Here is an 18142-nt window from a genome sequence, read left to right as displayed (position 1 = left end):
AAGATCCGTGAGAGGGTCTCACATGAGACCTATACGCTTAGCATAAAAATTAATAATTTTTCATGGATGACCCAAATAAAGATCCGTCTCACAAAATACGACCCTTGAGACCGTCTCACACAAGTTTTTGCCCTGGTTGAAATTGGTGTCCTGATGGTTCAGATAATCTTAATAATTTTTAACAAATTTATATCAAGTTAAGCTTCGACTCGTCCTATTTTCTTGAGTTTAATTTAATGTCTCTGGTTTCCCGTATTCTTTTTTAGGATATTTTGCTATTTAGATTTGATCAATTTTTTTACTATAAAACTGGCCCTCCTCGTGTGTTGAAATACGCTAGGGGTTTATTTTCAAAATGAAAATTTAACCAATCTTAGATTAACTAAATGCTCTACACTTATTTTCATTTCTAATTTCTAATTGATGTATTTCAATAGAAGCAGTTCTATAAATATTAGTTTGAGACCACAAATACATAATTCTAAAATCAACATTAATTATTCAGAAAGTCACGCATCGAGTCCACGCAAACAAACTCTACAATGAGGCGTATTTTGTTATCTAACACGAAAATGATCTTTTACGGTGTATTTTCAAATACACTTGGAGAGATTATTTTTCAAAAAAAAAATAAATAACTGACCATGTCCATTTTTCTAAATATCCCTATAAGGAACTATCATAAGTACTGCTTCGTATTCATCTACATTTTATGAAAACGTATATTAAACTTGAAACAAATGAAAGAAGAAACGATGAAGAATGAATCAATTCATTATTGTCCAAATGTTGCCGATACAATCTTATATCGGTGGTGTGACATCAATGTCCTATTATATTGCCTATAATCAAGTCTAATAATTCACAATTAAGGAAACAATATTTGACAAAGTTTATTGCACTTTCTAAGCTTGATTTCTTTTAACCCAAATTGCAATAGAAGACCATCGTAAAATTTGATTAATTAACTATATTAATTTTCGTAATTCGATGTTGGACGAAATATCGTACTTGAATCTAAATACATGTGCATTTAAAATTGACCTTAGCCTCAATTCAACTAGTTATGAAATAGGTAACTGCTAGAAGAAAGTTATAATTAAAAATGAATATTGTTCTTCTATAATGTTTTAATTTCAGTGAGAAATAATTTATTTAATTTATGAATTTATATTATATTATATTATTATTAAATCTTCTCCTTTGAAATGGACCAACAAAGCAGAGAGGTTTGGGCCAAATGGATATATGCTTGTTGGGTTAACTCAATGGGCCCGCCCACGTACAGTTAATAAGATTGGTCCAGAGTGGCCCAAAAAGAAAAACCCCTTTCTTCCCGAAATTCATTCACCCGCAGTCGACGAAGGGGAGAAAGATAACTCAGGTTTTCACCTCTCTAATGGCGGGAGGCAAGATCAAGAGAGAGAGGCCGTACCACAAGGGCGGAGCCGCGGCGGCGTCGAGTCCTCATTTTCAGGGTGGAATCACCTTTCACAAGTCGAAGGGCCAACATATACTGAAAAACCCACTGTTGATCGACTCGATTATTCAAAAATCCGGGATTAAGTCTTCTGACGTCATCCTTGAGATTGGTCCTGGTACGGGTAATCTCACGAAGAAGCTTCTTGAAGCTGGGAAATCCGTCGTGGCTGTTGAGCTCGATCCTCGTATGGTTCTCGAGTTACAGCGTCGTTTTCAAGGAACTCCGTTTTCTAATCAATTGAAGGTTTGTAATGCATTCCTTTTTCGTTTTGAGAGAATCTTTATTTCAAACATTTTGTGGCGTGCATTTGTTTTTTGTGATTGGTTTTTAGTTCTCATGTATTTTGTTTCCCTGGAGGTTCGAGAAATTTGCTGAAGAATTCAATTGAACTGACCGGTAAACTAATTATGGAGTTATTATTATGTTGAAAGTTATTTGCTTTTTCAGTGGAATTAGAATTGAACTCTTCCATATTCGTAATCCACTAATTTGGATAAATGCAGTATTTTTGCCGTGGGAAAACAATTTCAGTTCAGAATTGTCTCTTCAATCATCTTGGCGTTAATTTTCTATTAGTGTTTAGAGTTGGAAATCCAATTTTCGTCAACTATCCTTTGTTTTGGTAACGGAATCCTCCAAATTCCGTGCTTGTTCGAACTGAGAGAGTAGCGGTCTTAACTGTTACTAGGATATCTGAATGTCACTGCATGAATTAGAGCTTACATTTTTGTCTGATTGTACTGAATTCTTTCTATTATTGATATTTTTAGCTTTACTTCTTTCACCTTTATTTGATAGGACCCTCAACCTCTGAAATGAATAATCGAGGCACTGGAATTAATAGGTCATACTCGATTTGTTTGACTTACGTTGTGTTATCTCGTGTTAGCTCGGTGTTTCTGGGCACTTTGTGACCTGCAGCATAATTCTGAAGCAGTGATCAAAACCGATTATTTCAATATTCTTCCTGCAGGTTATACAAGGAGATGTTTTAAAGTGTGATCTTCCATACTTTGACATTTGCGTGGCAAACATCCCGTATCAAATTTCCTCTCCTCTTACCTTCAAGTTATTATCTCACCGTCCATTGTTCAGGTGCGCGGTAATTATGTTCCAAAGGGAATTTGCCATGAGGCTTGTTGCTCAACCTGGTGATACCCTCTATTGTCGTCTTTCTGTGAACACTCAACTATTGGCTCAGGTTAACCACTTGCTGAAGATTGGAAGAAACAACTTTAGGCCACCACCCAAGGTTGACTCTTCCGTAGTTAGAATTGAACCAAGGAAACCACTTCCTCCTGTGAATTTCAAGGAATGGGATGGTTTAGTCCGAATCTGTTTTAATAGAAAGAACAAAACTTTAGGTTCTTTGTTTAGGCAAAAGACTGTCCTTTCGATGCTGGAAAAGAACTACAAGACTTTACAGGCACTGCAGCTTACACCAGAAGGATTTCCGAATGATGCTGAAATGGCCTCTTGTGTATCTGCTTTAGGACACACTCTTGGTGATTTGAACATGGACAACGGAGACGGAAAAGATGACGATGAGATGGAGATGGAGATGGAGATGGAGATGGACGATGGCGATACAAAGACCTCGGGTTTTAAAGACAAAGTTTTGGGCATCTTGAAGCAAGGAGGTTTTGAAGAAAAACGATCCTCCAAGCTCTCACAGGGCGATTTCATGCATCTGCTTTCTTTATTTAACATGGCCGGCATTCATTTTTCGTAGTGATAGAACCAGTTTTGCCCATCTCTTCTCCTATTCAAGTGCTACTTTTATTTCTTTTTAAATTAAATTTAAATTTTATGCTATTTTTAATATAATTGTTGAATAACCAAATTTAATTTGACGAAAACATTTTATTATTTTTCTTTCGAATTGAAGTATAAACCATTCAATCCGCGTCCAATATTTGTTAGGGTATAGATTCATTTATGCAAAATAATTAAATACTATCAATCCATTTTTATATTCATCCCCAAAATCAATATTTTCTCACTTTACTAATATCAATATCATTTTCAATATTTTAATCCAATTCACTAATGCTTCATTCCTAAGATATAAATCTCACATTTATTTTTTATTCATCCAAATATATAAATTATAGTCCACTATCTATATTTAATAATTTTTATCCATTCACTCATATTCATCACATTTAATTATTTACAAAAAAAATTATATCATATATCAAAATACTGAGTTTTGATATGTTGCACACCTATGTGAGTACCGATGAAGTGACACTCACTCATTGAATGTGATTAAATATAGACAAATTGCGCATCCAATGGGTGGGTGACACCTCATCGATGCTCATAAAAGTGTGCACGGTAGATGTGCAGTATAGCAAAACTCTCAAAATACTAAACTAAAATGTTTCTATGCAAAACTTGTTTTGGATAATTTTTTTAACGTGTAAAAACTGAAAACACATGTAACCCTAAATATGAAATACACACACTAACATTATATTATATAATATAATAATTTAAGATGTTGAAATGACTCCCTCATAAGTCAAAAGGATTATTTCCAAAACAAACTCTTATGAGACGGTCTTACGGATCAATCTCGTGGGCAAAATCTCTTATTTGGGTCATCTATAAAAAATATTACTTTTTATGCTAAGAGTATTACTTTTTATTGTTAATATCGGTAGGGTTGACCCGTCTCACATAAAAATAGTCATGAGACCGTCTCACAGATAAAAATTCGTAAAACCGTCTCACAAGAGACCTACTTTATTTCCAAATATCAAATTAAGTATCATTTTTAATGTTTATCAAAATTTTAATATAACTTAATAAACATATATTTATGTAATTCATCTTTGAATAGCGTTAATTTATATTTAATGTTCATAAAATAAGACGACCTGCGAGCGTTAACAGCTGGTCAAAGTTCTACCTACCCCTATAAATTTCGAGCTCACTTCAGAGATCAGCTACGGCGATTTCACGAAGAATATTCCCTATAATGAACCCTAATATTGTCTCTCTAGCCATTGCTGTTTCTCTACTCGTAGCGGTTTCTTCTGCTGCAGTGTTCTTCGAAGAGCGTTTCGATGGTACCGTTACTGCATTTAGACAGTTGATTTATTTTGTCTGAATTTTGCTTCATTATGCTAATTTTCGGTTGCTTTTATTATGTTTTGTCTTATCGGATTTGGTTTATGTTTTTTTTGCTGCGATCTTGTTGTTTTATTGTCGATTAATTTCGATGACCATATCACTGATATGGTTGACGTAGATCTGGTATAGTTTTTCTCATTTTATGTTAATTTAGGCGTGGAGTTTATCCATCATTTTGTCGCGAATATGTTGGATTGATTTAGAAACATAGGGGATGAAGTTTGTCCGGGGACAGAGGATCGAATGAAGTGCTACCTCTTTGTCAACACCATTATGGTTGCATCATCGATTCTATGCGTAGTTTAGTTTGGGGTCCTGGGGTTGAACTAGACAGAATCTGGCTGTAGATATGTAATGCAGTTATTGTGACGAAATACTTTTAAGATCTGTTGAGTGGTGCCAAATTGGAGCTTTTCCTAAGGGGTTTGATAATTTTCAGTTATAATAATGCTTCATGTGTAGATGATAAACGATTATTATTCCTGAGTAATTAAAGGGTTAATGATCGTTAATGTCTGGTTATGGTTTACAAATGGAAGGATTTACTTGCTTGAGCTTTTTCCTTGATTGTGTTGCATTCTCATAATTTCTTTGGCTACTATAAAGATGGATGGGAGAGTCGATGGGTCAAATCTGACTGGAAGAAAGATGATAACATGGCTGGAGAGTTGAATCACACCTCAGGCAAATGGAATGGAGACCCCTATGACAAAGGTAATTATTTAACTGTATAACGGGCACATGGCAGAACGTGGATTTGTGTGAATAACGAAACACTAAACATCTAGTGCTGATGTTTTCCATGACTTATAGGTATTCAAACCAGTGAAGACCATAGATTTTATGCCATCTCAGCTGAGTTCCCTGAACTCAGCAATAAGGGCAAGACCTTAGTTTTCCAGTTTTCTGTCAAGCATGAACAGAAACTTGACTGTGGTGGTGGATATCTGAAATTGCTTAGTGGTGAAGTTGATCAGAAGAAATTTGGCGGCGACACTCCTTACAGGTTATGTATCTTACTGTCTTTTTATGTACCTCTGTTTTTCGGTACCAGTTATTGCTGAATGATTGCACTTCGTGGTTGGCTGCAGCATCATGTTTGGACCAGACATCTGTGGCTACAGCACTAAGAAAGTCCACGCTATTCTCACATACAATGGGACAAACCACTTGATCAAGAAGGATGTTCCATGTGAAACTGACCAACTGACTCATGTCTATACTTTCATACTCCGTCCTGATGCTACATACAGCATCCTTGTTGACAACATAGAGAAGCAATCTGGTAGCTTGTATTCTGACTGGGACCTTCTCCCTCCGAAGAAGATTAAGGATCCTGAGGCCAAGAAGGTTCGCTGTTGTGGTCATACATCAGAATTATTTTTGTTCTGGTACCATAAATTTTGATATTGCCATTCTCTGAATTTTGAGCCAGCCTGAAGACTGGGATGATAAGGAATATATTCCTGACCCTGAAGACCAAAAGCCTGAGGTATATTAACTTCCTAAGTTTCATATCAGTTGACAGTATTCCACAATGGATTGTGGCCTAAGAGAATCTCATTTTGTTAAATGCCTACAACATATCTAAACTAAAATTTATCTATGCAGGGTTATGATGACATTCTGAAGGAGATTCCAGATCCTGATGCCAAAAAGGTAATTATATTAAAATTAAAGTTCTGTTCCTGCATTTCTTGTAACTACTGTATTATATATACTGCTTGTTAATTGCAGCCAGAAGATTGGGATGAGGAGGAGGATGGTGAGTGGACAGCACCAACCATTCCCAATTCTGAATACAAGGGTCCGTGGGAGCCAAAGGTTTTTGGATTTTTTTTCCGTGTAAGTTTGTCAATATATTAAATTAAACAAAATAATTATTTCCATCTTTTTCTATTGCCAGAAAATTAAGAACCCCAACTACAGTGGGAAGTGGAAGAGACCATTGATTGATAATCCAGGTTCCTTTCATCTCTTGAGCATTTGATTGCCAATTGCATTTCAAAAATTAGTCTAATCCCATTGTAACATGGTTTCAGATTTCAAGGATGATCCAGATCTCTATGTTTTCTCAAATCTGAAGTATGTAGGCATTGAGTTGTGGCAGGTACAGCCATTGTGTTTCCTTTGTGTTCAATTTCTGTACAATTTACTCTGATCACATTACATGTGTGAATTGGGAAACTATATACTTCTGCAGGTGAAATCTGGAACTTTGTTTGACAATGTGTTGGTGTGTGATGATCCTAATATGCTAAGCAGCTAGCCAACGATACATGGGGAAAACAAAAGGATGTATGTGAATTTGTCTTCCTAATATTTCTCTTCCAGTTTTTCAAATGCACATTTCCCCCATTAGACAAGGGAAAATAATGCCTAATATGTCGATATTGCAGGCTGAGAAGGCTGCTTTTGACGAGGCAGAAAAGAAGAGAGAAAAGGATGGTACTTTTTCGCTTATTTATTTGGAATTTATCCTGTCCCTACCAATATTGTTCTGTAATTCAAATCACTGTCGAAATTATATCTGATTTATTATTCTCTACATTCTCTATTATTTTCTATTGAATTCAGGAGTCAAAGGCGGATCAGGTTGATTCTGATGTAAGCCCCAAACGCATTCTTGTGACTATATAAATAAAAGTCTTTTCTCATTTGATGTCCTTATCTCAATGGTCTTCGAATAACAGGCTGAGGATGGAGATAATGATTCCGATGAAGAAGACAATGAAGCAGATGATGATACCAAGCCAGATTCTAAGGAAGACGGCCCTGCGGATGTGGATGATGATGTTCATGTATAAACACCAATCTTTTTCCTCCTTGTATGGAATCGTTTTATACCATTTTGTTTTACGCTTGATCTCAATTTGTATACGTTGTTCTTGCAGGATGAACTGTAGGATGCTCGGATACTATCATGCTCTAATAAAAGTTCGCTCTCAAGACCAGAAGCTGAGCTGTTTAAGGCGCTCTCTATAAATTTTCCGTATTCTAAATTTACTTGTTTTAGATCTCTGTTTTGTTGAAAAGGCTGAAGTGTTTGAGGCCACATTAGAAAATCCATGGCAGGTAGCTTTTATTTCGTGCAACTTGGGAGCATTAGAGAACTGATAGAATCATGTATTGTTCTAGATTACGAGTGAGTATGAGATTGCGTGATTTCATCACCATTTTGCCACCTTTACTTGGTTGTACTTCCAAGTATTCGTTTTCGCTATAATGGTGTTCTAATTCATATTTTTTATATAAAATTGTTTTATAACTTAAACTAGTTATCTATTTACACACTTGGAGAATGTCTGGTTTACCGTCAAATTGTATATATGTTGTTCGTGAAAAAAACTTGTAAGTGTACTTGGAAATAGTTTTGTATACACAATAATGAAAATCAATATGTTATTGAAGAGACATTGAAGCTGTATGATCATATTTTTTTAGATTCCGGCCTTTTGGTTTTTCATTATTTTTATTAAAAAGAAATATGAAGTCTTCTTTTTATTATTAGGGAAGGCTGAACTGAAAGTCCAGTGATAACGATTATTTTTTTTAAAAAAAATTATTTTTCTAGCTAAAAAATATATTGTTTTTTTTTTTTGGAAAATAATATTAAATTTTATTCATACTTGTTCATTCATATTTCCTTTGAATCAATCGAATCCCCGATATAATATTTTCTATTTTAAACATAACCCAAGCTCAAGAGGTGGTGTTTTTCTTGTCTTCGATCATGGTTACAATCTCTAACAGGCTGTGATTCCTTTGATTTCAGCCATGTGTGAAATGCTTCCTCGTTAGCTAGGTCAGATTCGAATAAGAATTTTACTAAACATACAACTTAGGAGCTTGAAGATGCTCCAAACAACCTTGAGATCCAGTCGAGCTCACTATCCGCTATCGTCCTCTTACTTCAGAAAGATACATTACACCAAATTTGATGAACCAAAACATATCAAAGTCCAAACCACACAATTCACATGTAAAAACAAAAGTAGTTGACAAACTTGGTACAACCCACGAACGTCGTGCAGATGAGTATATTATTACGTACATATATATATATATATATATATATATATATATAATCACAAGAAACGTCCTTTCAAACACAAACAAAAAAAAAAGAAATAAAAATTACAAGAAACGTGAAAATTGGATTTATTGGTGGCGATGGTTAGCTCCATTTGATTGAGGCTTCTTCACTACCAAAACCGGACATTTCACATTCTGTGCACAATGATTGCTCACACTTCCCAAAAATGCCCTGTAGTAGAGTTTCAGAACTTAGATCTGAATCCAAATTGCAATAACCCAGTTCATATAATATGAATAAATTATATACAAATCTAAATAACTAAGCAATCTATAATAAAAAAATCAAATAAAAAAATAAATATACTGTGGATTGAACACCTTTTGATGACACCGTAGCCATGACTCCCCATGACCAAACAATCAACATTTAATTTATCAGCCACCTCACATATTACATCCCTTGGATCCCCTTGCTCCACCATCGTCTCCACCTTAATCTAAATACACCACATCAACCACTTTGAACATATTAAATTCCATAAGAATACACCTCACACACAAACCGTACACGAGAATTCGTAAGATAAGATGATAAAAAATTTATAATATCAAGATTAAAAAAATTGTATATTTGAGTCGATAAAACTATATTATGACTTATTGATATGATAAAAAATAGAGTGTGTCTCATGTGAGACAGTCTCACGGATTTTATGAGACGGGTCAATCTTACCTATAATCACAATAAAAAGTAATACTCTTAACATAAAAAATAATACTTTTTCATGGCTGACCCAAATAAAAGATCTGTCTCACAAATAACCCGTGAGACAGTCTCACACACGTTTTTGCCTAAAAAATATGATGGTCACATACAACTAGCTTACTTGATCGTTCAATTCTTTGCAAACTTCTTTTGCTTTGTCTATCACAGAATGAGCAACCTCGTTCCCATACCTCTCCACGGTCGCGATTACGTCCGGGGAAAACAAATACCCTACAAATCAAACAAAATTTGAAATTACCAAACATTAAAAAAAGTAGAATATAAAGACTCGATCAAAGTAAACCTGTTGCATCCATGGCTGTGTACACGACTCGACCCGGTTTGGCGTAGAGGAGGACGACGGTGTCTTTGGGATTTCGATCACAAAGGAAGTTTTTGAGACACCAAGAAAGCGCGTACGCGCTTTCGTCACCTTCATCAACTGCAACTAAAATCGTGCGACCCCTTTCTTCTGCCATTGATTTCTTTTGGAGGAGTAGAATGGTGAAATAGCCTTTATGACTGTGTATTATTATGTGATGAAGACAAGTATTTTCTAGGCTTGATATATCTATATAAGTGTATGTAATAAATTGTTGGGAAATGGGATTTGATTCGATTGGCTGCCTCTTTGGTGGTTTTAAAAATGGTGGGCAAATTTTCAATACTTAAATTAGATATATATTTGGTATGGACTTTATCCATAACTTTCTTACACATTCCACTAATCTTTTTCTTTGACAAGTCTTTATTTGGTACAGTGGCATTACAAATGGATTGAGAAACCACCACATCTTATTTTATGTTTACATCAAATATATAATATCCCCCGTACTAAATCATATTCAACTAATGTACAATTTTCAATAATCAAGATATAAATGTCCATGAGATCGTTTCATGGATCCTAATATGTGATATGGATCAACCCTATCGATATTCACAATGAAAAATAATACTTTTTAATAGATGACTCAGATAAGAGATTCGTCTCACAAATACGGCCCGTGAGACCGTCTCACACAAGTTTTTGTCAATGTTTGAGTGAGTCTCATGTGAAACCGTCTCACGGATCCTAATATGTGAGACGTGTCAACTCTATCGACATTCATAATACAAGTAATACTCTTAGCATAAAAAGTCTATGTTTAAAGAGTGGGTGTCATGCGAGACCGTATCACGGATCTTAATCTGTGAGACGGGTCAACTCTACCCATATTCACAATAAAAAGTAATACTCTTAGTATAAAAAATAAGAGTGAGTCTCATGTGAGACCGTCTCACGGATCATAATATGTGAGACGAGTCAACCCTACTTATATTTACAATAAAAAGTAATATTATTAGCATAAAAAGTATATTTTTTCATGGGTGACCCAAATAAGAGATCTGTCTCACAAATACGACCCGTGAGACCGTCTCACACAAGTTTTTGCCAAAAAAATAATACTTTTTCATGGATAACCCAAATAAGATATCTGTATCATAAATACGACCCGTGAAACCGTCTCACACAAGTTTTTGACATGCTTAAATGGTCTTATTGTAATTATTTCATAGTTTTTATATTCGTTTCATTATTTTGAATTTTTCGGTGTGGTGATATGTTTAAAGAATCGTAAATTTCAATTAATTTATTAGTCGAAACAAACCGAGAATAGATAATAAGGCTGTGCTTGGTAGGCCTGATTAGGTGTGATTGTCTAATTTTATCCAGCCTAATCCATTGTTTGGTTCAATTATAAATAAACCAACCCAATTTGTTGTGCAATAGACAAAGTTGTACAAGCCTGGTTAATTTTAACCCATGTCCAAGCCCATTATTATTAATCCTGGTTTATATCACACATGTACTTTACTATACTACCCTTCATTATTGATGCCAAAATCAAATTAGCGACGGTTTCTCAAAACAAGATCGGCGACGGTTTCTCAAGATCTGCGACGGTTTCATGCACTAATAAACCGTCGCTAAATGTCAAATTAGCGACGGTTTCACAAGATCGGCGACGGTTTCTCAAAAAACGTCGCTATTAGCGACGGGTTTTCAGAAGCCGTCGCGAAAGGGAAGGAATGATTCCCCCTCCGACCTTTTCCGGCAGCCCATTTCCGACCGGCCGCCTGCCGCCGCCGCCACTATCGCCGTCGCGAAAAGGAAGGGCAATTTCGTCTTTTCATCAAAAAATTCAAAATTATCCTACACTTAAGAATCGTATCAAACATAATATTATTTTACACCATATATTACAATCCTACCACAATCATTTTCTTTATCATTTACGTACTAATCATTAGTTTATCCTATCCTTCCAACCAAACGTAGCCGAAGAATATGAAACCGCGATGATCCGTAATATTTAAAATTTCGATTTCGAGACTCAAAGTATAACAATTCTTTCATTTTATTTATGAAATGAAAGTTTTTAAATCCAATCATAATATATTTTTATTTATTTTTCTTTCTAGGATTGTATCGGTAAAAATGTAAAATAAAAAATAAATGTTTTTATTTTGTAACAAATGTATTGAATTGTATCAATCCACTCATTCCATTCTAGAGGCTCCGGATTACGGGCGTTTTGGTTTGGGTTTCGAACAGCTCATACATCGGCCCATTCGTTTGGATTACGCGGTTGGTTCTTCAGATCGGAGCTTTTCGATCGGTCACTTGATATCAGTTAATCGGGGAATTGATTGAAGAATTCAGAAATGTTTCTGGTGGATTGGTTCTATGGAGTGTTGGCATCGCTAGGGCTGTGGCAGAAGGAGGCGAAAATCCTCTTCTTAGGCCTTGACAACGCCGGGAAAACTACTCTCCTTCATATGCTCAAAGACGAGGTTCCTTTTCCTTTGATGTTTGATTGTTGCGCATGTTTTTCGGTTATATGCTCAGATCGAGTCTTATTGATTGCGTTTGTCTTGTATGAGATAATTATTATTCTCAGTTATTTGATTCGAGGAGGGATCGTAATGTGATCTGCGGTGGTGATTTGACGTACTTGCGATGTTAGGAATTATAATCGGGAGTTGAGGCCCCTGGATTGATTTTTTCTTGTGATAAAAATAAATTTGATGATACCAAAACTTTACATCGGATTCGGTATGGAGAGTGGATCTTCAAATCTTCACAGCTGATTGGGGTCGGGTCGGAACTCTGAGTTCTGCCTAGATAGAAATAAGGTTAGGGGGCGTTGGAGAGCTTTCCGACGTGATCCTTCCGAGCGGTAAGTCTTGTCGGAGAGCAAACTAAAGAAATACATATATTAATGCTAAATGAGCAAGAGAAATTTATTTAAACTATGACCAATACCTGGTATTTATAAAGGGAGATGATTAGATAACTTGTTGGAGTGGGACTCTTGCTGAGGTAGAATCCTACCTTAGATAATAGACCTCAAACATCATCTGTGACCATGGTGGCTGAAACTCTTACTTTATCTTGATTAGATTTAACCGAATACCGCATATATCGGAACCCCTTATCTATTAATGATAATGTCTTCACATTCCCTAACTGCATCAAGGCTCGGATTTCCCGGCCCCTTGGTGGGCTCGGACTTCTAGTTGTATAGCACATTGGTGGGTTCGGATTTCTCAGCCCCTTGGTGGGTTTGAACTTCTAACTGTATGACCCCTTGGTGGGCTCGGATTTTCCAGTCCCTTGGTGGGCTTGGATTTCTGATAGTGCTACGATTTGTGGGTTTGGACTCCTGATAGGGCTAGGGATTGTCTTGATATGGGTTCGGATATGCCCATGTGTACCAAATTTAGGAGGTATCAAAATTCAATGCTTTTGCCTTGGTTTTAGCCGTGGAAAACAGTTTTTAGAACATCTTCCAACAGAGAAATTATGCGAAATTTCCTATCGGTTTCAATTTCCTTTTTCTAAAAGGAGCAGAGTGAATTAAAGTTGAGTAATGATACATTAGGTAATCCGTAATCTGCTGTAATTACTTCGATAGAACGTGATTTTTTTTAGTTCCAAGAATTTAGCATTCACTTGTTAACTTTTCTTTTGTTTGATTTATGTCATTTTTTGGAACGGGGTGTGTAGAGGAAGGCAAAACTGAAAAAAGCAAAAAGAAAATTAATGGAACTGGTTCTTGTCCCATAATCCATTTTAGTTTACCAGCTATTGATTTTTAAAAATGTTCTATGTATAGTTTGATAACACACAAAAAAGGTGTGAACTATTATTAACTGACATTTCTCATAAACATGTTCTTTGTACTAGCATTTCATCTGCTATTTTCTTTCCGAAAATAAAGCTCGAGTGTTTGTGTTTTTTTTCGTCAAGGATTGGAAACATAAAAGCAATAATTATAACCCACTGTGAATATTTCATCCATTTTTATGCTGTGTTGCTTTGTGCTTGGATTTAGAAATGATATTATATTGTCAATGTGTTGGAAATAAGCAGAGATTGGTACAACACCAGCCGACTCAGTATCCAACATCAGAGGAGCTGAGTATTGGAAAAATCAAGTTCAAGGCTTTTGATTTGGGTGGTCATCAAATAGCCCGCAGAGTTTGGAAAGATTATTATGCCAAAGTATTATTTCTTTCCCTTGTGGATTTATTTTTTAATGATCCTTAGTAGTCTGCATTGTAGTATTGCTTGATTTTGTTGTACTGTTCTTTGTTGACTATTTTAGACTTTATTGGTGGTATTCCAAATTTACCACTATATGATTCTCTTTTTACTCTAAGCCTTGTGAGCATAGAGATTTATTGAACTTATTCTAAAAGCATGTTTCCATAAGAAATTATTATAGATTATCAAAAATTTTCTTCATCAATATCAAAGGAAAAAAAGCCCATGAAATCTAGTTTTGTACTCTACTAGGACATTATTCTCTTTGAATATCAGCGAATCTGTACCATGGAGATTAAAGATAGGCTAAGCTACAACCCCCTTCAGTATACTTTCTTTACAAAGATACTTATTTTATAATTTTGTTTGTTCTTGTCTTCTTAGTAATTGTAGTCCTCATTGGCTGCAAACAATGTTAGTCCATTTCGGCCAATCACTTTGTTGTTATCATTTGGCTGTTAGCAGTTGCATAGAATGGAGCTTAGTCTTAAAGATTACCATAACACAAGTTTACCTGTGAATTTTTGATGGACGATAAGATAATTTTTTTGGTGGAAAGGTGGATGCAGTTGTTTACTTAGTGGATGCCTATGACAAGGAGAGGTTTGCGGAGTCAAAAAAAGAGCTTGATGCACTCCTATACGATGAATCCTTGGCTACCGTCCCATTCTTGATTTTGGGCAACAAGATCGACATCCCTTATGCTGCCTCGGAAGAGGAGTTGCGTTATCACATGGGCTTGATGGGCATCACCACTGGCAAGGGCAAAGTCAACTTAGCCGACTCCAATGTACGCCCTCTCGAGGTATTCATGTGCAGCATTGTCCGTAAAATGGGCTATGGAGATGGCTTTAAATGGGTGTCTCAGTACATTAAGTAATGGGTGACAAAAGGTGATACATTTTCGTGTTTCATGTAGAGATAATATGTTTCACTGCACTTGAGTTGGTAGTGTTTGCTTTAAAACATTGTTGCATAGATTTCAGTTATTTTAACTTTCTATTAACATGCACCGTGTCTTGAATGTTTGAATACGTCAATAGCCACTAATTTAACTGTAAACAAACCAGAAATCAAACTGATCACACGAATTTACACAATCACCTTCTCCCCCAAGTTGAAGTGGTTTTCTTGGAATTGAACATTGATCTGATCAATAAGTAAGATGGACTATGATCCTTAACAATGTCTCAGCACCATCAGTAACATGCTGACCAGTTGGAATGAGTGATCGCACCTCTGCAAATCCACACGCATTCTTAAACTTACCTGTGCCACCGGTAACTGAGAGTCGTGACATGGTGCCACCAATCTTGAATACCCCGAAAAAGTTGATGCTATCTCCATATTCCCCTCCTTCAAGCATAGCTGTGAAAGCCATCATTTGTATGGATCCATCTGCAGAGCTTGCGACGTAAATCCCTTCCGCCTTACCCAATTGTTGGGAGCCAAAGTCTGGAGCTGAGGTCAAGAAATCATCGATAACTGTAATTGTCCCAAACCCAAGTCCCAATCCATCAGGTCCTAACTGTGTGGTGATCGAGTTGCCAGTATTTGGTATTCCGGCAAAATTTGTGCCTGCTAAGCCTGTACCTAGAGGAACCCCATTAGGATTTACGGTTGGGATTGCACCATTGGCATTGGGAATGGCAACTGCACCATCCGGCGGCAAGAAACCGAGAGGCCGCGCAAAGGGCACTTGGCCGCTGTAGATACTACCTAACAAGCCGGTGATGGGCCTGGCCGTAGGGTTGCTGCCACCTAGAATATCATGCATGTACATCTCGAACACTGGTTCACCTGTTGCTGCAGCTGGTGGATCAACTGCAGCTACAATTGTTGCCAGACCAAGGGATGCAAATAGCATCGAAAAGCATGCGATTTGCTTCAACATTTTCAAGCCTTTGTATAAGAAACCTATTGTCTTTGGTTTTGGGTGGTGCAGACTGGTATTAGAAGTGGGTTTTATAAATAAATTTTGCTTTGGTCATCCATCATTCGAGAAAAATGGAGTAGCTGTAGTCATTGTGAAGTTGTTACACGAGCATTTGATTATAAATTTTTCTAGTATATAGAAGTGGGGATGGACTCAAGTTTAGAAGGTACAACTAAACAAACATGAATATTCTAATGTAAATGAGGGGAGCCAAAATCGTTGGCAGTTTTTTTTCCAACGTAATTCAAACTTAGACATGTTATCTTATATGTTGTATTTCTCATATTCTATTTTTTTGACAGTCTTTTTATTTCTCGATATACCTCAATTTTTCATAATTCCAAAATATACTCATTTTTTCATAATTCCAAAATATACTCATTTTTTCATAATTAAGAAAATATATGCAATGTGTTGATTGAAGTATGAATAAGTTCCCAATAATTTTTTACTAGACAGGTAATTGTAGACTCACTAGCTCCCAATTCCATTCAGACAATTTTAAAGAAGTAGCTCAACTTGTTCATTATCACCATTTCGCATGTTTGAACCAATAGCGATATTGTCTAACGCGAAGACTGAGGTTCGCTAGAATCATTTCTAGGCATGGTGTATACCTATTTTTCCAAATAATACTGTATATTGAACCGAAAAATTTCGGTATCGAAAAATAAATACCGAAATTTCGGTGCAATATAAATTCCACACTGTTCTTATCAAAAAACTTCGATATACCGAAATTTCGGTACGGTATTAGTATAATATCTTATATACCGAAAATTTTAAAAAATTCGTTATTCTAATCACAAAAAACTAAAAAGCCCAACACAAAAAAAGCTAAAAATCCCAACACAAAAAATAAAAATTGAAAGAGTAAGTGAGCCAACAACATTATTTTATAATTTTTAAAATATATAAAAAAAATTCGGTATATACCAACCGAATTTTTTTGAATTTCATGCCTATACGTATACCGATACCTACCGTACCGAAATATTCGATATATCATTATATTTGATACATGCGTTTTTTGCGGTACGGTAAACACAGTATACTAGAACAATTGGTATATTTTCCCACCCCTAATCATTCTTTTATCTTTTGATGTAGCCTTTCTGATTAACTAATCTTAAATTTTGTTTTTTTTTTCAGAAAAAAAAAAAGAGGTTTTCCTTGACATCTTTTATCTAATTGGCATTAGAATATATTAAATTTTATTAATATTAAAATTACTAAAAAGTATAATATGTTACTCATACACAATGTGTTTCCTATAACTGGAATGTAATACATGAAATATCTTATAGTATTTGGCAAAATTTATTTTAAATATTATAAGCTATCTTTAAGTTGTTTGCATAAAATAACGATGGAGTTTAAACATTGTAAAAAAAATTAATATTAATTATATGATATTTCAAATATTATAATCACAAAAAGGACATGATAAATCGTGAAAATAACGCAAATTGTTGAAATAATATATTTTAATATGGAAAAAGTAATAGTTGAATATTTGAATGTTGAAAATAAGAGTTGTAAAGTTAGAAATTTGTGTGTGATGATGTAAGTAATTATGTATTTTATTTTTGGATTATGTGTAATGAAACTCTATAAATAGATCTCTCATTTGTGAAGAAAATCACAATTGAGTAGAGAGAAAAATATTATAAAGTGTGTAGTTTGGTAAATTTTGAGAGTTTGAGATTTTTACTTTTTACCATAAATTTTTACTTTTTCACAACACGTTATCAACACGAAGCTCTAAAAGACCTACATATTATTCCCAGCTCCAAACAGAAGAAAAAGGTAACAAAAATAATAATATTTATTTTACTGTTATTTATTTATTGTGTATTTATTTAATATACAATATAATGTTATTATTAGAAATAATAAAAATAAATTTTTCATAAACTTGTTATAAATCCTGGGAGGATGTTAAGACGACATCCCACACTCCCGGTAAGGGATACGACAAGTATAAAAGCCTATACGGTTTTTAAACAAAAATTAATAATATTTATTTTACAGTTATTTATTTATTGTGTATTTATTTAATATACAATATAATGTTATTATTAGAAATAATAAAAATAAATTTTTCATAAACTTGTTATAAATACTGGGAGGATGTTAAGACGACATCCCACACTCCCGGTAAGGGATACGACAAGTATAAAA

At 35.0% G+C, this 18142-nt stretch overlaps 4 protein-coding genes, 1 long non-coding RNA gene and 1 pseudogene across 5 annotated transcripts; 3 read left to right on the top strand and 3 right to left on the bottom strand.

The window, feature by feature from the left end:
* The first annotated feature begins 1309 nt into the window (after positions 1-1309).
* Positions 1310-3344, top strand: LOC140826841 (ribosomal RNA small subunit methyltransferase-like). The gene is made up of 2 exons (XM_073189351.1): positions 1310-1726; positions 2457-3344. Exons 1-2 carry the CDS (start codon positions 1400-1402, stop codon positions 3213-3215), a joined length of 1086 nt encoding a protein of 361 aa, XP_073045452.1. The 5' UTR covers positions 1310-1399; the 3' UTR covers positions 3216-3344.
* Positions 3345-4355: 1011 nt separating this feature from the next.
* On the top strand, positions 4356-7800 carry LOC140826838 (calreticulin-like; annotated as a pseudogene).
* On the bottom strand, positions 7627-7906 carry LOC140826839 (uncharacterized). The gene is made up of 2 exons (XR_012116874.1): positions 7799-7906; positions 7627-7758 (listed from the first exon to the last, which is right to left on the bottom strand). It is a non-coding gene; the product is annotated as an uncharacterized lncRNA (long non-coding RNA).
* Positions 7907-8579: 673 nt separating this feature from the next.
* Positions 8580-10079, bottom strand: LOC140826837 (universal stress protein PHOS34-like). The gene is made up of 4 exons (XM_073189349.1): positions 9733-10079; positions 9550-9659; positions 9041-9159; positions 8580-8891 (listed from the first exon to the last, which is right to left on the bottom strand). The coding sequence occupies exons 1-4, from the start codon at positions 9905-9907 to the stop codon at positions 8786-8788; spliced, it is 510 nt and encodes a 169-aa protein (XP_073045450.1). The 5' UTR covers positions 9908-10079; the 3' UTR covers positions 8580-8785.
* Positions 10080-11957: 1878 nt separating this feature from the next.
* On the top strand, positions 11958-15056 carry LOC140826835 (small COPII coat GTPase SAR1A-like). Its single transcript, XM_073189346.1, has 3 exons — positions 11958-12266; positions 13849-13980; positions 14582-15056. The coding sequence occupies exons 1-3, from the start codon at positions 12138-12140 to the stop codon at positions 14900-14902; spliced, it is 582 nt and encodes a 193-aa protein (XP_073045447.1). The 5' UTR covers positions 11958-12137; the 3' UTR covers positions 14903-15056.
* On the bottom strand, positions 15038-16169 carry LOC140826834 (dirigent protein 16-like). The gene has a single exon (XM_073189345.1). The coding sequence runs from the start codon at positions 15914-15916 to the stop codon at positions 15176-15178; it is 741 nt and encodes a 246-aa protein (XP_073045446.1). The 5' UTR covers positions 15917-16169; the 3' UTR covers positions 15038-15175.
* Between the last annotated feature and the right edge of the window lie 1973 nt (positions 16170-18142).

Source organism: Primulina eburnea, chromosome 3 (genome assembly GCF_022965805.1).
Source record: "Primulina eburnea isolate SZY01 chromosome 3, ASM2296580v1, whole genome shotgun sequence".
Lineage (NCBI taxonomy): Eukaryota > Viridiplantae > Streptophyta > Magnoliopsida > Lamiales > Gesneriaceae > Primulina > Primulina eburnea.
The sequence above is the reverse complement of the archived record's forward strand: the minus strand, read 5'-3'. Positions and strand labels throughout refer to the sequence as shown.